Raw genomic sequence first — 21,440 nt, 5'->3', positions numbered from 1 at the left:
CTCTCTTCTTCCCTTCCCGGCTAAAGTCATCGAGAAGACCATCAATAAACAGCTGACTGCATTCCTCAAAGCAAACAACTTGCTCGACCCATCCCAATCCAGATTTCGAGCCAACCACAGCACTGAGACCACCCTCATCCTTCTAGACCTCCAAGCTGCCTTTGATACTGTCTGCCACCGCACCCTAATAACCCACCTCTACAACACTTAGATCCAAGGAAAAGCACTGGACTGGATTACCTCGTTCCTCTCCTACAAAACCCAGAGAGTTCGCCTCCCACTGTTCCACTCCTCGGCCACCAAGATCATCTGCGGCATACCCCAAGGCTCCTCGCTCAGCCCAACCCTCTTCCATATCTACATGAGCCCCCTCGCCGCCATCGCACGCAAACTCAACCTCAACATCATCTCCTACGCCGACGACACCCAGCTGATACTCTCCCTCACCAAAGACCCAACCACCTCCAAAACCAACATCCAGGAAGGAATGAAAGACGTCGCGGAATGGATGAAGCTCAGTCGGCAGAAACTGAACTCCGATAAGACGGAGGTCCTCATTCTCAGACAATCCCCATCCGCCTGGGACGACTCCTGTGGCCCACAGCGCTGGGCACCGCACCGACACCCACAGACCACGCAGGCAACCTGCGATTCATCCTGGACTCCTCCCTCACGATGACCAAATAAGTCAACGCCATATCATCCTCATGCTTCGACACCCTGTGCATGCTCCGAAAGATCTTCCGGTGGATCCCCACAGAAACCAGAAAGACGGTCGCCCAGGCCCTCGTCACCAGCTGAATGGACTACGGGAACGTCCTTTACGCAGAAACCACAGCCAAACTTCAGATACGACTTCAGCGCACACAGAATACCTCCGCACAACTCATCCTCGACATCCCTCGCCACATATCTGCCCACCTGAAAAAACCTGCACTGGCGCCCCTTCAGCAAGAGGATCACATTCAGGATTCTCACCCACGCACACAAAGCGCTCCACGACATGGGCCCCGAATACCTCAACAACCGCCTCTCTTTCTACACCCCTGCTCCGCTCTGCCAGCCTCGCAATCGCAACCGTCCTACGGATTCACAGAGCCATCACCGGAGGAAGATCGTTCTTCTACCTGGCCGCCAAGACATGGAACTTCCTCCCCGCACACCTACAACTGACCCAGAACCATGTCACCTTCAGGAAACACCTCAAGACCTGACTATTCGAGCAGTAGCGTCTCCACCCCTCCCTTCAGTGCCTTGAGACCCTCGCGGGTGAGTAGCGCGCTCTACAAATGTATTGATTGCTTGATTGATTGAGTGGGCATTGACGTTTTGAAGGTCACAAGTATTACAGTGCAAACAATTCTTAGTTTAACCTCAAAAGGGTCGTCAGTTGTTCTCGTGATACCTGTCTGCATTTACTTTCCAGATCTCAGTTTTCTTGTAAACACATTTGTTTCCTTGAAAAGGAAAATGGCATTCATTTCGGTAGATTGATGATATATTTTTTGTATGCATCTGTATAAAAGCACAAAGTCTCTTGCACTCATTCTTGCCAGGGCTACCTTATATGCTCACTGACTCCTGGGAAGGCCCTTCAAATGCATATGAGGTGGGGACTAAAGAACACTCAAGCAGTTCTATCCTATGAATGTGTTTATACATCAGGCATGCTTGGGAAACAACACCTACGTTCCATTCTCTATTTTATTTAACTGATACTTCTACTTTGGGCAGCTAATATTTCTAAACCAGTGCTAATCCGATCTAAAAAAAATCGGCTAAACTGAAGGAAAATTATAACCCAGCTGTATTTAAATATGTAAATACAGAGAAATATCTGAAGTGTCAGGGAAGCTAATGTGCCCTGGCGCGGTTACAAGGTGTAACATTGACTTGAATTACAGGATCAAGACAACAAATATTGTGGGAGGCCCAGGGTGGTGAAAAGCACAAGACACAGTTGCATGTAGGTGAGAAAGAAGCAAATAGAAAGCTGTGGAGTTTATTTAGTAAACACACCAAGATGATGGATGTGCCGTAACTTTTCAACCACTCATACTCAGTCACAAATCTGGGTTTAATTAATTCTTCTTTTGCTCACTATGCCACCCCAGGTTCGACCCAGCCATATGCAAATCAGTCTTGACCCCATTCCTCATGGGAAAAGTCTAGCCTGAACTGCTAGGCCAGCTCTGCCCTGAACTGGAAACAAGCATCCTGGGACAGGTTTCGGAGTTTCACCCCTCATCAGCTAGACTAGTTTGAATCCAATGGCAAAGCGAGCAAGGGACCCGCATCTGGGCATACCCGTGGCCACTTATGGCAAACATAGAAAACACACCAAGATGATGGACGGAGTGCTGAAACATTTCAACCACTCACCCCATGTCACAGATCTGGGTTTTATCCGTCATTCTGTTGCTCACTATGCCACCCCAGTTTGGACCCAGCCATACACAAATCAGTCTTGACCTTGTTACTCATGGGAACAGTCCGGCGCAAACTGGTCAAAACTGATACACACATATGGCTGGGTCTGAAAGTGTGAGTAGCTGAAAAGTTTCAGCGCTCCATCCATCATCTCTGTGTGTTTCCTATGTTTACCCTAAGTTGGCAGGGTATACCCAGACATGGGTTCCTTGCTCACTTTGCCACTGGCTTCAAGCTTGCCTGGCTGATGGGGGGGTGTTACCCCAAAACAGTTCACAGGATGCTTGTTTCCGGTCCAGGGAAGACCTGGTTTGGCAGTCTGGGCTGCACTGTTCACGTGAGGAACAGAGTCAAGAGTGATTGGAATATGACTGGTTCTGAACTGGGGTGGCGAAGGGAGCTAAAGAACTATGATGGATTCAACTCGGATCTGTGACTGCGGGTGAGAGTCTGAAATGTTTCAGTGCTCCGTTCATCATCTCCATGTCTTTGCTGTGTTTATTTGGTAGATATAGTCTCCCATTGGGCAGAAAGCACAGGTCCCCTTGATATGCCTCTCTAATTGATGAACAACCCCAGCTGACCTCCTTCTAATCAGGCTGGTTCTCAATGAAATGTGTCACAAAGACCACTCACATGTTGAATGGTTCAACAAGACTAAAAACAAGAAATGGTCTATCGAGAACTCAACCCCATCACCTTTACAATTAAATAAAAAGACAGTCCTCCTTGTATGCATCATGTTGCTCACTTCCTAATACTAAGCTCTTTTTTACTGTATGTATAAGAAATAGAAAAAGGTTTCCTGAAGTGCTGGCATTTGTTTAAATGGGGGAAGGAGTTGAAGCGCCAATGTGTCATGCAACAGGTAATAACTTTATCTTCAGAGATGCTAATGAGAAGAAATGTGAGGAAGTGCAGTGAGACAGCAATGGAAAAACCTGGGTCCAGCATGTCTAGATGTCTCAAAGTGGCACGTTTGGCTTTTAGGCATTAAAAAGTGTTTATTTTTCAAAGATTCTCATCTCCGATTCTCTACATTAGACTTTTTTTTTTGGGTGTCATTTAAATCATAAAAATATTTCCAGTTTTATGAATTGGTGTTGGATTTTTATTTGTGTGTTGTGTCTTAAGTATTTAACGTATTGCTGTTTTTAAATGCTTTAAATCCCTGTCTATAAAGTTAGCCTGCCTGCTCGCAACCAGCTACCAAGGGTTGAGCAAGGGAATAATGTATTGAAACCGTGACTGGACCTTATATTGTGATTGTGGCCTTTTTACTAGTGGTAGGTACCTACCTACAACTTCTAAGTAACCACCCTCCAACAGCAACTATATAGATTACATATGTTTTAAGAAACAGTGAAGATCATTATTTTCAACTGTTAGGGGGTGGAAAAATACACTTTGAAATCAAGTTACTTTAAGTTTTATTAATACAATCTAAACAAAGTTACTACCTACAGTAGTTTACAAATATCCCATTCTTCTGAAAGAGCCAACCCTGGGGCTCATGGCTCCCCAGTCGGTGTATCTCCTGTACTCCCCAGGCCTCAGGTAGTATTTACGTCCTCTATAGTTGGGCTCTTCATAAAAGATCCAGTGCCCCTCAAGCACATTACAGGAGTGGATGTCATTGGAGTGGAATCGGTCATAGACATTTGGGCAGTCATCTGTGAAGTCCATCATCTGCCCTCCAAAGTCACTTTCCTCATACAGCCTGATCCGGAAGGTGCCATGGTACTGTGAAAATGAAGAGAAAATAAGAGATGCAAATGATCAATTTGTAGATCAACGTGGCACATCACTGGAATATCGAGTTTTACATATCATGGTGGCAAAATATTGGGTCCTAAATAACTGCTATGAAATTACTGTGAAAGTATGAAGGTAAGTATATATCAGTAAGCATAGATTAGTTTTTCTTGGGTTTAACACACATGTATTTTCACAATATATGTTATCTTAAAGATAACATAGATGTAACTTAAGAATTGTACATCTATGTACCTTATATACAAGATGTTTTGGTTCCCAATATTCAGGCCAAGATATTTATACACATCAATATATATTTTTACTCAGTATGCAGAGATACAACCGATCCATTTTCATAACACGTGGTTTTGACTTAAATGGTATTGAAAGACTCTATATATATTGATACAGTAATTATAGAAAATGTTATTTCATGTCTCATTCTGAAAAGGAAACTGTATTATATTCCTTTCATCAAACAGAAAGATAGCTTGACAGCATACACTATAAAGATACATTTTACCAGAAGATGAAAACTGGAGTTAGGTCTTCTATTACCAAAAGCAGACAAAGTAAGAATTTGTAACAAGAGGACACATCACATCAGGCAGGATACCTCCACCCCATTGATTTTAGGTGTGTCTAAAAAGCTTTTTCAATGTTTCCACAGTGTTCCCGATCATTATATGGACTATGGCGAAAATTCTTTAAATGCATTGACTCTATTCAGAACACTGGTTATTGGTGATAGAGACACTGCATTGTAAATGAGGCACTGCATTTCAAATGTGTGGCCTTACAATATGAGGATCTATATCACCCAAACTGATTAGAGTGGTCTTTCTTCTTTGCTCTCTGCTACCTTACAATATAACTCTGACCCAAACAAAATTATTTGCAATACAATTACAAAAGACTTCCATATATCATACAATTTCCATATAGTTAAATGATGGTTAACTAAACTTTGGTGAAAATTATGACAGACCTATAAATAATGTTGTTAGTCAAGGAAAGTGAGTTAATCCAGCCCTAAGTGATGAAACTGGACTTACTTCAGGGATCATTCGACAGGACCTGATGGAGTCATTGTATCCCATCCACCGCTGGTACTCGGGGTACTCCCCCATCCTCAGATAGTACTGGCGTCCCCTGTAGTTGGGGTGCTCATAAAGCATCCAGTTTCCATTTTGAACACGGAGCGAGTTGCAGCGACTGAGGTGGGTGAACAGGCCTCCACTATCAGAATTGCACTCAAAGGAGCGGCCACCAAAGTTTCTGTCCTCATAGAAAATAATCTGTAAAGAAAAATGGATGATAACATGAAACATATAAGCTATTGGCTAATCTGTGTTGTATGCGTAGCAGATAACTCTATTCTCTTTGACCTCGATGAAAGATAGGTTTTTGTCATAGTCTTCAGACTTGCTGTCTAGTCTCATATTTACACTTTCTGTGAAATCACATACCACATATCTTACACAAAGCAGGAAATGCGATCCTTCCCAGTTTCCTGGAAATGGTAAATGTGTCAAGGCTTCCTGCATGACGCTGCCCTGTACTTCCCAGCGTTTTTATTAGTATTACAGCTACTGCATTTAAGGCGTTTGTGCTTTTTTATATTGTTTCCCCTGTTTTGTATCTTAGTTATATTGATTTATTTGCCCCAGTTTTTAAATGCGCCGTCTTTGCTGTTAAAATCGCCGTTTTTGCATTGCTATTAGAGCGCCTACCTGCACTCTAACTTGGTGATCTTCACCGCTGTTTGGCGGGCCATTAGCTGGTTGCTGGTCTTTGGGAAAGCGTGTCGGCCATCTTGGGTGGAGGTTGGGGCGTGACTGGCCATTCGAGTTAGTAGTCTAGTGTTCGCCTGGACACACGAGCTCCCTACTTAAGGCGAGTTAGTGTTTTGAGTCGGCCTTGGTCAAGGCTTCCTGCATGACGCTGCCCTGTACTTCCCAGCGTTTTTATTAGTATTACAGCTACTGCATTTAAGGCGTTCGCGCTTTTTTAAATTGTTTCCCCTGTTTTGTATCTTAGTTATATTGATTTATTTGCCCCAGTTTTTAAATGCGCCATCTTTGCTGTTAAAATCGCAGTTTTTGCATTGCTATTAGAGCGCCTACCTGCACTCTAACTTGGTGATCTTCACTGCTGTTTGGCGGGCCATTAGCTGGTTGCTGGTCTTTGGGAAAGCGTGTCGGCCATCTTGGGTGGAGGTTGGGACGTGACTGACCATTCGAGTTAGTAGTCTAGTGTTCGCCTGGACACACGAGCTCCCTACTTAATCCTCACATGGAAACGCGCAGCGGTGACGCGCAGCGGGCGCAACGTAATCGCGCCGGAGTCACGCCAGAGTCCAGCCCGTCTGTGCCCGTCCGGGCCCAGACGGGCCGTGGGCCTAAACCTCTCGCTCTTTCCTCAGAAACGCTGATAACGTACTCCCGAGAGGACATTATGTTGCTGCGCGCTCCTAAAAAGCCATCATGTAAGTACATCTATAAGGATTTGTCACCCTACACTGCCTGTAAGACATGCCTCACTATGCAACTCGATAAGGGAAAAAGCACCCTCCTAATGGCGCTGCTTAATTGTAGATCCCTCCCGTGTCATGCTCTGGAAATTAATTTCCTGATACAAGATCACGAACTGGACATCCTGTTCCTGACGGAGACTTGATTGCTGCCAGCTCAGGCGCAGACATGGTTCAAGCCCTTCCCCCTGGTTTTTTGATATACCATCTTGATAGACCTTGGTGTGTAAGGCGCAGAACAGTGACGTATTGGACTGTGAGAGCTGTCAGTTCTCTGTACAGGTATCTCCTACGGTGACTGTGTCAGGCATCTTGATCTATCGTCCACCAGGAGTCTTAGGGAGTTTTGTTGGCTCTCTGATGGAAACAGTTACGCAGTTGGCTTCCTCGACGACTAATTTTATGCTGTTAGGAGATTTGAATCTCCATTTTAACGACCCAACGGATTCTGTGGCGGCGGATCTGCTGAGTGATCTTAAAGCTTATAATCTTAACCTAAAAAACCTGGGACCCTCCCACTCCAAGGGTCGCCTTCTTGATCCTATCTTCTCAAATATTCCATACCTTACAGCTCTGCCCGTTTGTCCGTTGCCTTGGACTGACCATTTCCTGGTCCCGGTCAGTCTGCAGGTTGACCCGAGAGTGGCCACCTCTCCGAGAGTTTGTACTCTGGAGAGAGCTTGGTCCAGGCTATCAGTTGATAACTGGATTGCGAGACTTGAGAGCTCATGCCCCCCTGTAGCAGCAGATCCGGTTACAGCTGATACAGATTTTGAGCTGTGGATAACCAACTCCCTGGACGTCATTCTCCCCAAAAAAAGAGCAGCAAAGAGGGGTAAAAGGATGGGTTCCGCCCCTTGGTATTCGCCGGACTTACGCATCCTTAGGAAAGGATGCAAGAGGCTGGAGAGAACTTGGAGAAAAAACTGGTAGGTGGCAAGCCGGGATGAATATCGCACCGCAATAAGAACATATAAAAACGCCCTTCGCAGCGCTAAGGTGCAATTCTTTGAAGAAAGGATAAAAAGTGCCTCTAATTGTTCGAGAGAGACCTTTACAGTGGTAAAGGAACTCCTCAAAATCCCGGAGCCCCCACCGACTCAGGATAATCCTGCTGAGAAGTGTAGAGAGCTAGCAGAATTTTTCCATCTAAAAATTGAAAACATCATAGCTGCCCTGCCCCAAATCGTACAGGTTGCACAGATAGGCAATCAGTTAACAGGAGAAGGCTCCCGCCTGGATACCTTTGGTCCAATCCCTGTAGCTGAGGTCGCAAAGGAGCTAGAATCCATGAAGAGTGGTTCACCAGAGGATCCAGCCCCAATGAGATTTTTGAAACAGGCAACATCTGTGGTTGCGGCTCCTATAGCGAACTTGATTAATGCATCCCTTACCCAGGGTGTGGTGCCGCCGAGCTGGAAAAGAGCGGTTGTAAAGGCTCTTCTGAAGAAACCCAATCTGGATTCATCAGATTTGGCTAACTTCAGGCCCATCTCTCTGCTACCGGGTCTTGGTAAGATCGCTGAGAGACTGGTTAATCGACAACTATCCGTCTTTCTGGAATCCAATGGCTTGCTGAGAGATTCACAAACGGGCTTTCGGCCAGGGCAGGGCACAGACACCGCCCTCTTGGCAGTTGTTGAGGAAGCAAGGAGGGTCAGTGGAGTGATCCTCCTGGACCTCAGTGCTGCCTTTGACACTGTAAACCATCAAGTGTTGATCCAACGGCTGTCCAATGTGGGGGTCACAGGAGTGGCGTTGCAATGGCTTAGGTCATTTCTGCATGGTCGTACCTATCAGGTCTGGGAAGGCAGCGAGAAGTCTCCATCTATCCCTCTCCAGTGCGGTGTGCCACAGGGCTCCTCGTTGAGCCCTACGTTGTTTAACGTCTATATGGCCCCCCTGGAGGATTTGGTGGCCCCTTTTGGGATAAAAATTGTCAGCTATGCTGACGATACCCAGATGGTGGTTGAATTGTCTCAACTGGAGAAGAACCCAGACGCGCTGCGCCTATGCCTGACCAATGTACACACCTGGATGTGTGAATCGTCGCTTAAACTAAACGGTTCCAAGACGGAGATAATGCTGTTAGGGCACAAGACTCCCTCTCTCTCCTTGACCGTTTGGCCCAGCTGCCTGGGGGAACTCCCCAGCCCCAAGCAGGAGATCAAGAGCTTGGGAGTATGGCTGGAGCAGGATCTCTCTTTTAAAACTCAGGCCAAGAAAACGGCGGTGGTCTGCTTTGGGCTTCTTCGTTCAGCCCGTAAAGTCTTGCCCCTCCTCCCCTTGCCATCGAGGAGGTTACTCATCCAGGGGTTAATTATCTCCAGGCTTGATTACTGCAATGCCATATTCATTGGTGCTCCGGAAGCCACGCTCAGTTAGCTGCAGCAGGTGCAAAATGCTGCGGCTAGGCTGTTGACAAACACATCAAGGAGACAATCAGCTAAGCCCGCCTTGGAAGCATTGCATTGGCTCCCGGTGAGAGAGAGGGTCAAGTTTAAGGCTCTCTGTACGGTCCACAAGATTCTTCAAGGGAAAGGACCCCCTTCTTTGAGGAAGCTAGTGGTGCCTTATAAAGCCAACAGAGCTCTTCGCTCCAATCAAAAACTTTTGCTACAGGTCCCCAGAGTTCACAAAGCTCGCACTAGAGGCAGAAGATTCTCGGTGCATAAAGCCACCCTTTGGAATTCGCTCCCTTTGCAACTGCGTTGTGAGACTTGCATCCTTCGTTTTCGGAAGTCTCTGAAAACACACCTTTTCCCATCTTAACACGCTGGATAGCTTCGCATTGATCTGACGGACTCCTTGACAAGCGCTGGGATGCCCAAGGGTAACCACGCGCTATATAAGACTCAAATAAATAAAATAAATAAAATAAATAAAATATGTTCCAGGTCCATGGAAACACGCAATGGTCAAGGCTCTATTGAAAAAGCCGAGCCTCGACCCAGCAGATTTGGCCAATTATCGCCCAATCTCGCTGCTGCCTGCAATTGCAAAAACTCTGGAAAAATATGTGAATTCCATTCTTTCTAATTTCCTGTAAATTCATGATCTCCTGCATGCAACTCAGACTGGGTTGCCTCCTAATCACGGAACTGAGACCGCCCTTCTGGCTGTGGTTGAGGACTCCAAGCAGATCTTGGATCAAGGAGGAGCAGTTGCCATCGTCCTCCTGGATCTAAGCTCGGCCTTCGACACAGTCAACTTTTCCAACTTGGTGGAGAGACTTAAGAGGCTGGGGCTTCAAGATAAGGTGAACTTGTGGATACAATCTTACCTCGATAAGAGAACTTTTCAAGTTTTTTCCGGGGACGTCTCATCTAAAAAATTCGAACTCAACTGTGGAGTCCCGCAGGGCTCTTCACTTAGCCGCACACTTTTTAATGTTTACATGCAGCCAGTGGCCAACATTGTACTATGTCACAACATCAAAATTGTGACCTATGCTGATGATTCGTAGCTGGTCATAACTCTTAATGGGGCGTGCAGCTTCGCCTTGGACTTTGAGATTTGCCTAGAGAAAGTCCACGCCTGGATGGAGCACTCCTGTCTTCGACTCAACAGAGGTAACGCCGTACTCATGCTCCTAGGTAACCACTATAACTTCAACCTTGGCCAGATTTGGCCAAGTGCCTTGGCCCCCCTCCAAAGCCTAAAACTAAGATAAAGAGCCTGGGTGCTTGGTTACACAATACTCTCAAGTGTGACCACCAGGGGGTGAAGGTGACCGGGGTTTGCTTTGGGATACTTTGATCCCTTTAGAAAATTCTCACACTGCTGCCAATGAACGCTAACCGAATCCTGGTCCAAGTCTTAGTTTTATCACGTCTGGATTATGGTTATTCCCTTTATCTGGGAGCTCCTAAGGCAACATTGAGAAAACTCCAAGTTATGCAGAATTGTGCTGCCAGGATGCTGCTGTGCATCCCTAAATCCCAGTCAGCCAAGCCAGCTTTAAAAGCCTTGCACTGGCCAACTATTCTGGAAAGAATAACATTTAAGGCCCTATTTTTTGCCCATAAGACTGTATGGGGAACGGGCACGGAAATCAACATATCCCTCATCACACCCTATCGGCCGTCGAGGGAGCTTCACTCTGTTATCCTCAATCTGGTAGTTGTCCCCAAAATTAGAATGACAAGAAGTGGAGGAAGGTCCTTTGCTTATAATGTGGCAAAGCTCTGGAATTCTTTGCCTCTACATATTCGCGCTGAAGCCCTTATCCTGCCTTTTCATAAACTCTTAAAAACTTGACTCTTCCAACAAATAGCCCCATAAGTCCTAATGTTTATCTGCCTGATTGCTAGCGCTGAGATGCCAGACGGTAGCTATGCTCTACATAAATGCTTAATAATATTATTAATAATAGTTCCCACATATAATATTAAAAAATTGACCTGCTGAATCATTTCGAAATGTATAATTAATCAAGACCTTAAAATGGGCAAAATGACCCATGACACATCTAGCTTTCCAACTGGCTGTTGAGAGATCCAACTTTAAAAAAGTATTGAGCCAAATAATTCTTTTCCAGCCGTATTTTGTAACCCTGAACCGGCGGACACATGTAAGAATATAGATAATCTACCATCTATAAAAGTACAACTTTACACAGAGTGGGTCTAAATCAGTGAGGTAAAATAAAAAAAATTAAAACCTAAAGCACCTACTTGCGGATGGTGACTTTATACAGTTGTTTGGGTTGCATATCTTTATTCGCCACATGCTACCCCGGAACTGCCCCCTCTAAACAGATGTTGATAAGTAATGGGCCAGGGAATTAATTGTGGAACATTTGCAGGACTTTTCACAAGGAGAGGGTAGTGGTCACCAAAAAGTTCTCAAGTGATTCTCTGTTGTTTCCAATTGGTGTCTCTGAGCCTTGAGCACTCTCATGGGTTAATTTGTGCCAGTGGTAGCAGGTGGGGCTCACCAGCACTCATTTTTAAGGACATAGATTTATTTCTCTTAAACTTTGACCCAGTGCATGAGAGAGAGAGGAAAACACAAAAGGGAGGACATGAGGTAGAAGTTGAAGACAAAATAAATTGTGACGAAGGGAGATAGTTGGAACTTAGAAGAGTGAGAGAAAGGGACAGGGATTGTCTGTGGTGGACGAAAGGGGCATGTAGTAGCATCAAGGCTACAGCAAACGCACAACTCACCACCTCCAATGCTAAAAAAAGTCATATTTTAAATAAACAACATTTATTTTTTCTTTATTCGAATATAAACACATATAAATGGGTATATATTTTCCTCTCACAAATCTTTTTTCCACATATAATTTTGTTCAATGTATTACTGCACTGACATAACCCATATAAAACATGAAATACACTCACATTGCATACATACCACTATTGAAATTTATTTTTGAATACACTGTGCTCCAACACTGTTTAACAAGAATACGTAAAAAAATATTTTTTTCATATATAACTGGTTGAAAAACATAACCACATAAAATGGGATCATAAATCAAATTCCTTTATAACATAGGGTCAAATATCCTATTCAATATCAAATGTTGTAGTATTTGTTTACTAGATATGAAGTCTTCATGCATATCTGTCGCATGCAACCTCTTAAATTATCAGGCAAGTCTTCTTGATGAAGAAAAAGTGTTTGCAGGTGCCGACGCGCGTTTTGGTGCAAAGAGACCGAAGGGGTGTGCACCTTACTCAGAGCACACACTGTCCAATGAAATTTCACTGGTGAAAGGGCAGCCAAGAAATATCTGCTTACTTGGTTCCGTTCCATATAGAAACTGAACTCCAGCACTTCTTTAAAGCGGCAAAAGCCCTCAATAAACAAAATGCAGCAAAGAAATGTGTGCGCTGCTCAAATCGATTTGCATCACCATGGGCGTCGGCAGACATTTTTCCAGGGGCGGGGGGGGGGCAAAATGTTAACGTCATCACCATCCTCCAACATGATGTGTGCCTGGTGGGGTACAAGAAACACTGGGGTGCAGAACTGGGATAGACTCAATTAAATGACAGGAATCCAGGACATGTGACTGACCCTGCCACAGGTCAACAAACACCGCCTGTAGGGAAAACGCTAAACTTTCTGACAAGCTGCTTTATCTCTGTCTGCTAGGTGTGCAGACTTCCGGGTCCTCGATCCAACACCAATGAAGGCTGTCTTCATCACTGAATACTTTAAAACAGCCTATGATTAAAGCACCAGATTAAATATACTGTATGCACAGTGTATGTTAGGGATTATTTGTAGCAGACATATTTACCAATATTGGCTTCTTGGTGCTAGAATTCATGATAAATTTTATCCAAAGTTAAAGCACAACGTCAAAGTCGGTAATAAATAATGCAGCAATCACACAGGCTAGTGATTCGCCAAGGGGTGCTCCCTTTACTAGATTTCCCCGGGCATTGCTAAATTTTACACACATTCAATTAATTTATACAAAATAATATGTATAGGTCCAAATGTTAACTATATTTTTTAAAAGAAACCTAGAGTCCCTCTACGTGTAGTCAATGTCAAACTGACAATGTGCGCACGTTTAGGGATACAATAATAGCCAGCTCCCTTATGCGGAAGCCCTGCACCGTAAATGTGTGGCACATGCGGCGCCCGCAGCGGCGGCACATCACAGGTCCAGGGATGCTGAGTCTTACACATTGGTCGAAGTGGGGGGAAAAAGTTGGGGAACAGTGGGCAGAGAATCAGAGGGCGGGAATAAGCCATGGACTGGATCTGTGGGTGGAGCCAGAGGTGTGGCAAGAATGCGCAGACATCCCAATTTTTAGCATTTCACTGCCCAGTTTAATCAACCAATGGATACACATGATTATTTAAGGTTATGATGAGGTATTGACATTAAAATATATTCACAAAGTTGGATATGCTTCTAATCACAGAATGTACCAAATACGATAAAATGTGGAAACACAAGCCATTTGTCTCCGAGCCATGGAGTTTCTGTCATCAGCACTTCTCCCTTTTTCCACAACAGCAGTTTAAACATGAATGGTAAAATATCCTAGTTTGCAAATGTTTTTCCAAAAATATGGCTCTGCCATAGTTGCCCCATAATGCAAGATCTGCTGCATGATCTGACCATTTAAACTAATAAATTGTTTGTAGCTCAAACATACCAAAAGTTAATAAAAAATGTAACTTGTGTTGCTGCGGAGTGGATGGCCTATTGCAAAGGTTGACTTGTCACCTTTCTCACTGCTTCGTTTGTATGTTACACTGGTACTAATAAGGCAACATCTTTTCAGAGACTGTTAGCATGTGTACACACGTCAAAATAATAAAATATCTGAAAATATACTGCATTACACTGCAGCCTGTTTTTAAATGCATAATTTAGTCAACACTATGGCATAATTTTGTCAATCTTTGCTGCATAATTAATTCCAGTGGCCCCACAGCAGGCAGCACATGTTAAAAGTGATTGTAAATGAAGCAGGGGGACTCTGAAGTTTGCAAACTTATTTTGATGTGCGTGCAAATCCTGCATTGTCAATCCTTGGTGAGTTGCAGCTACTACTGCTGAAACAAGGCCAATGGAGGTACCTATAAGTGAGGCAGACTGGCCTCAAGGGCAGGGCCAGCCATAGCACTGGTGGTGTCCTGTGCATTAATGTTTGTTAGTGCCTCCCAATGACCACCTCTGCCATGGATTCCCTCACTACCACCCTTTAACTGTGCACCCCAAGTCTCCATATCCACTCTCTCTCGGATGCATTTAATTTGATTCACAGCGCCACTCATACCATTGTAGGGTGTCAGAGCGCTTTACATCACACACATTACACATAGACAATCAACATGTGTGTAAATCACTGTATAGAAAATGTTACACAAGACTAAGGACTACAAGGTGTAGGAGTCACATGATAACCATATTAGTAGCCACTATAGTTTTATAGTGATTGGTCTGGAGAAACACAATACCCGGAATTCAAAACGTAATACCATGGTTGGGAGGTTCTCCTTAATAATCAAAATTGATTTCTGTCCAAAAGAACACATTTTGGGACATTAGGAGAATCAAAGACTGGGAGGGGGGGCATAACTCTCTAATTATAGCTTGCAGTTTGTATGCAGGTCTTAGATGACAGTTAATAGCTCACTGTTCTAAGTTAGGATTTTAACTTATAAACTGCAAGTAACAAAAGGATCTCTCAGACAAAAGCAGTAGCCCACTGACCTATTTACATTATGTGCACTTTGTGATCTGCATGGCACATATTTTTTGCAGTCGGTACATTAACCCTCTGAACTACCTTTCCATGAGTCAGAACTTTCACTAGACAAAATTCTGATCTCTCTCTAGGAAGAACATTAATCACCAGAGTCACCATGACATTTTTATTGTTGCCGAACATTGCTGGAGGCCAGGTAGGAGGCAGCAAGCGTTTTGAAAACCATAATATACTTGCAAACATGATGCCTCCACCTAAAGTCAGCACCCGGTGCGGTCACACTGGTTGCACCGCCCTAGAGCTGGCCCTTCTCAAGGCTCCTTTGACCTCAGTGACTGTTGTTCTAGGGTGTGCTGCTTCATAGGCCTGCCCGCAAGACTGGAAGTGAACTTCAGTATGGATAGTGGTGGACAAGCCTTGAAGGACAACCTACACTTGTCATGCTAGGGTCCACCTGCTGGTGCGAAGACACCAGGGCTTCTAAGGTGTTGCGAAGCCTTCTCAGGTCTAGCATGTGATTGTGCTCTCGCAGGAGACTGGTCTGGTGGACTGGTTATTAAGGCTGAACCTGGTTCCCAGTTCCAAATTCAGCGGTTCTGAACATAGTGCCACATCCTCTCCCCCACTGAACACCGTACTGCCCCACTGAGAAAAACTCCCACTGTCTTCAACTACAACCCATTTGTTGCCCTCTATAAACACCTGGATGCTGCTCAATTTAAATTACGCACTAGACAGGAGCAATATTCTGGAAAAAGCAAACACTTATAGGGAATGCAACATTTAGCAAACCATGGGAAATGTAAGCAGGAATAACATGGTTACCTTAATGCTTTTACACTCACTATTCAGAAAATCAGTGAGTGCTTTTGCCTGAAAAGCAAGGGACACAACTACAGGGCCCTGAATGGACCCATTTCAATGGCCATTGCTTATATCCTTACAAAACGTAAGCAGTATGGTAAAAAGACCACATCCCTGGACGCAGAGCCGCTGCCCACATGCTGTTTTCCAATCCACACATTGCAGTACCTCGAGGATTGGTGCACTAGGTCCAAGTCCAGGTAAAACAACGACAAGAAAACAACAAAAATAGCGCTTCACTGGCAAACTCTGTAAAAGTGGTGCTAATGTGTTCAGTGTGAATTAAATCAGTTTGGCCAGTTTGCTACCACTCTGGCTTACTTTATTTAGTTATTTATCTATTTTTCATAATTTTAGCCTTTTATTCCCAAAGCTGCACTTTGGAATTAAAATGTCAGAAAAATACGACATTTCCAGCAAAAGCGTCTTTCTTTTGTGGATCCATTTCACAGGGAAGCAAATAAAAGAAAGGAGAGGAAAGAGAGTGAGAACCCCGTCTTGAAGTCTCGGGGGCAAGGAGGGGTGCTCCAGGAGGGGGGGGGGAGTCAGCACTCCGACCTTCAATAGATCCATCCTCAGGCTTCTGAGCAAAACATTGAGGCACACCACTTATTCTTTTACAGATTAAGCACTGTTGCTTTGCTCCAAACTACCATGGCCTCCTACTGTGGTCATGAACTCCAGGCTTGCGCTTTGAGGTGAATATGCATCAGAGACTCAGATACAGTCTGACACAATGAAATAACACTCAAAATGGCCCACCAATCACAGGAGAGAGCTATAGATACGAATGCATGTATTTTTCTTTACAAAATGCATTAATAGAGAAGTCAAATGGTGATCAGCAAGGCAAAGTCGAAGATCTTAACAATTTCTAGGCCCATGATTTAACGATACATGTTATTGTAGTGCTACCACCTCTAAATGCAACAGACACTGTGGCACAGAGTTAGATATAGTATGTTAACTCTGGAGGAATTATGATTAAAAGCAACATTCAGTTGGAAGTGCTGCGTGGCACAGGATTGAGCTCAGGCAGACAAAACATCTGTTACAGCTTTTCTCTTGTAGAATCCGTGCAGGTTTAATGTTTCCTAACAACCGTGACTTCACATGGGAACTTCTCAAAGTGTTTCTGTGTAAAACAATCCACAGTCTCAACTTAAAGTTGCATGGCATAATTTATCCAATCATCACTAATCTCGCTATTGTGCTGGCCACCTAAACAAATCACTGATGCCATTTCCTTATGGCGCGGGAAGTATGGCCGTGGGGGAAACTGCAGCACCCCCAACAAAGTCCATGCTTGAGTTAAGAAGGTGAATCAATAATGAAGATTCCTTTACATTATGTTTTTAGCTTGTCACATTTGCTCTGTGTTCAAAGAGAGAGTCCAAATGCCAGGCTATGTCTTCAGACAAATTGCGGGCTATCCTTTGAACATGGAGATTGGTGTTTACTTTTCTTTCTCTGTAAAGTTAGAGTATTTACTAATGTGTGATATGTGACAATCTTGCTGGGGAACAGTGAGTGTGAACGGCAAGGCTGTAGCATGTCACGTTTCTTTTCAACACAGAAGAACCTTCAAATACCTGTAATTGAACTGTACAAATATTTCAAATTTATCAGCAGTTGGGAAAAAACACGTTTTGTAATTCTGAAGAGTAATGGAAACAAAAATGTTAAATACTCTCATACCAAATCAAAACGCTTTATTCGGTGGTGTGAAAATTTTAAAAATATGCTGAACCCAAATTTCTACACATTATCTGTTGTGCGCTGTGTAGTTTTATCAGTCAAACTGCTTGTCTCTGCAAATTTACAGGACATTTCAATAGTAAATATGCAGTTCGTAAGCGACAGTGTTCTATTCTATCATGCTTTTGTAATATATCTGTGGCAGTTTTCACTACAGACTACACACTAAACCCATAAAAACGCTCATGCTGAATAGAAAATGGCATTAGGGCAATGTTATGGGCGAAATTTGAGATGTCCAGTCAGTGATATGTAGCGGCTTTTAAGGGAATCCAGCGGATGTATGTCGTTACAACGCATACTTTTACTCCGCATACCATTACAACGCGGTTTTTACAACGCATACCACTACAACGCATAGCGCTTGGAGGTGCTGGATAGTGGTAAGTATAATTTACTATTCTAACTCCAGTCCCCGTGGACCCTAGGGAAGGTGTTGGATAGTAAATTAAACTTACCTCTTATCCTAGAGCGCCCCCCAGCGCAATGCGTTGTAATGGTATGCGTTGTAATGCCTGCGTTGTAATGGTAGTGCGGAGTAAAAGTTGCGTGTAACAGGTGAATACCGAATCCAGCATCCACTAGCCCTAAATACACACCGTTCAGATTCAAGCTCAGATATACTCTTCCCCAAGGTGTATGTCAGGGTCAGAGCAGGGGTGGTGTCTCTCAAAACAGGCTTTGTCATCTGAAGCTGTTCTGAAAGTCTCTGTTGTAATTGTTAATGGTCTTGCTTTTGGTCTGACTGGGCAGCTAGTTAGATGAATTTGGGATCTTGGATGTGCTTTTTCTCATCCAGCAGGAGCTCACAGCAGGTCTTTGTTACAAAGGATATACGTATGGTTTACAGAAGCAGGTGCACATCTTTTCTCTCCCAGGGCAGCGCCTCTCCTCTTCCTTATTACAGTAACATGCCTTCTTCTATGTAAGCACAGAGAGCTTCATCCAAAGTCGAATGGGTTCTCTCTTGATGGCAGTAGAGGGCCATATATTTCTGCAGGCTTAGGCTGCAGCTATTTATTATTGTCTAATGACTATGCTGCTTTAAAAGGACTGTCAAAGCACTAAAAAGTGCATTTTTCTCGGGGCTCTACCACTGGTCTTATAAATGGTTCCCAGCCACTAGAATCTGTGAGTCCTTTCCCAGCTGCCTTTTACATGGCAGATGCTCCTAGTCTTCTCATGTCCATAGGTAGAGGGAAGTGCGCAGGAACGTTTCTGTATACGAGGTGTGCATATGATGGACAGGCTTTGGGCTATCTATATTGGGAATCCAAGGCTAGTAGAAGAAGAGGGCATTCTTGGAGAAAAAACGTGGCCTCTGAGGCTACAGCTAATGACAGCACTATTACAGGGGTATTGTGTAAAGGGAGTTGAAATGGACTAGCCTTTAAATCATCACATACAAAATGCACAGCACTCAGAGAGCAGAGGATGGCCTAACTTATGAGTGGCTTTGAAATTGTACAATGTGTGCAAGGATAAAGGCGCTTGCCACTGCGCTCATTTTTGAGTTACCACCAATTGTCAAACTCACAAAAGTGTATTACCCACCCTACAGTAGCAGTGAGTGCACTCTTTGTACCTATCGTGTAGCCGAGTACTCAACTTCACTAGGAGTAATTGCAAAAACAAACGCTTGTCAAGTGAGATTGAGATGTCCAGGCCAAAAAGGTAGGAAAAATACAAAGTCAAATAGTACACACATAGTGAAAGTAAGATAGCACAGACCAGAACACCACGGGGTACTGACTTTTAATCATAAATCTATATATCTAATTGTAACTTAATCTTGTAACTTAACTTTATTGTGTGCTCGTTTAGATACCTTTTCGCTTGCTCTCTGGTCACGAAAACACATACATGCTTAAGTCATGTAATGATGCTGCAGATTCCTCATGCCCCTCACCAGGGACGAAACATTGCCTGTCTTATCCCTTACTCCTCAACCTCCTTCAGAGGTCTGCCTTCTTCACACAAAAACTAATAATGCATTCCCCCAATCATTGGCAATGGTCAGTCTGATTGAGCAGCTGCCCACGGGCACCATCTCATTTAGTCCTCCAGTCAGAAACCCAGTCACATAGTGGAATGTAGTACAAGGAGCAATTGCTCCCCACATATTCCCTGGGATTCTATGGGTGCAAGTGAGTAATGCTGTCAACAGACACACTTTCTGGATGAGGGTACTTATTTGACATCACTGGAGTAGGGGAAATTAATTGAGCACTACTATAATATCACAACAGTGCACAAATACCTCTGAACTAGTCCTAACCACATCAATGATTTTCTGAGCTTCTTAAATTTAAATCTGATGTTTGTGCTCAAAGCAAAGAGAGCATGCATTTTAAATGTATGTGCAAGTGAATAATTCCATCTGACAGCTGACTTTTGCCCACTCTGTGTTTCCCCTCAAGAATCGGGAGTTCCGGCAAACCTCTGCTAACCACCATGTGGCAGAGTTTTTCTCATGCTTGGAAATTTGCATCGCCCAGGGCGATTTTCGGGTGTTAGAACGCTTCTCTGAGATATTTTTCAATGCGGGCAGTCGCAACCGTTCACGTTGAGAAAGATACAGGACAATTAGAAAATGTACTTGAGTGGCAAAAAGAAGCAGCACTATCTGGCAAGTCGTGTGGTGTTGTTCATGCAGATTTTAATGCGCAGAACAAGCCCTCGGGCCAAAATATCAGCGAGAGCAGCGAAAAGTGCAGATTCCACCCGCTCGCGGAACTCTGTGGAATCTCGCTGGGTTTTTATGTAACTCCACAGAATTCCAGAGTGAAACTCCCCGAGTTCTGCACACCGCTTCTTAAAAGAAGGGCTACACATATCCTCTAGTAAACTGCATACCAAGATGACAGTGGGCATCATTCCCAAACTCCTATATATGTTTATTTGCATTGTGAGCCAAAACATTATGAGGCAAATTTATATTCATACAATGCAGTGCATCAACCAAATTTGACCCAGTTTTTCTTTCTCCTGCGCTATGACATATTAGGTTGTCCTACGCCAATAGACACAGCCTGGTGCCATGTGTGTATGTGTGATACCAAGCAGAGGTTTTGTACAGGAAGAATAACCTTCCAGTACAACATATTATGTTTTGACATAGTACAGGACACATGCAAATTTAGATATGTTTTGTGAAAACCTTTTGCTAAATGTATGTCTGCCTCGAGAAGGTGAAACTGCTTGGCAAATCCTTGTCTATCAATGTTAATGGGTAGGGATTTACTTCAAAACACTTACATTAAACAACCATGTAGTACCCGTGGTACGCTTCCTGGACACAAAGTAGCACAAATTGTTACTTTTGTTGCTCTGAGGTTACTTTCCAGCACAAAACAGGGTTTTCAGTGTAAAACAAATATCAAAATCAACCCTTCACACCAGTATGCATCAGTTTTGTGATTAATACCCAATTCAATGTGTTGATAAATGTGTCCCTTTGGGCTAAAACAATTAACTGCATGGCATTTGGAATATTACAACAAATGTGCAATTAGCAGTGCCCGAGGAGCAGACCCCAGGCGCATGGCTTACTGCAGTGAATCAGTAGAAACCATTCTGGAGGGAGATTGGGTGGCTTGGAGCTGAGGGGAACTTTTCACTGCAAGGGAGCACTGACCGCAATGACCTTGGCAATGAGGGGAATGATTTCAAAGTTCATCCGGTTGGTTTTGCTCTTCTGAAGGACAAGGCATCGTTTATCAGCCTGGTCTCAGATCCTTGGTAAACTGAGGCTATGCTACGATGTAGTAGTAAAGTCCATCACTGGTCACCTATTCAGTCAGTGGTAGAAGGGAAATGAGAGTAATCTATTGAGCAGTACTGGCTGCTTGACTGCACACATTATCTATGGGGTGAGCTACATTTCTACATGATATACACAACTT

At 43.9% G+C, this 21,440-nt stretch overlaps 1 protein-coding gene across 1 annotated transcript in view; it reads right to left on the bottom strand.

The window, feature by feature from the left end:
* Positions 1-3,845: 3,845 nt before the first annotated feature.
* Positions 3,846-21,440, bottom strand: part of LOC147730538 (gamma-crystallin-1-like) — a 37,506-nt gene continuing 19,911 nt past the window's right edge. The window contains exons 2-3 of the mRNA XM_086954082.1: positions 5,244-5,486; positions 3,846-4,173 (exon numbers count right to left, since the gene is read on the bottom strand). Of these exons, the coding sequence (XP_086810208.1) occupies positions 3,901-4,173; positions 5,244-5,486 (516 nt within the window). The 3' untranslated portion in view covers positions 3,846-3,900. The remainder of the gene's footprint in view (positions 4,174-5,243; positions 5,487-21,440) is intronic.

Source organism: Lissotriton vulgaris, chromosome 2_1, assembly GCF_964263255.1.
Source record: "Lissotriton vulgaris chromosome 2_1, aLisVul1.2, whole genome shotgun sequence".
NCBI classification, from domain to species: Eukaryota; Metazoa; Chordata; class Amphibia; order Caudata; family Salamandridae; genus Lissotriton; species Lissotriton vulgaris.
This window is presented reverse-complemented; position numbering and strand designations above follow the sequence as displayed.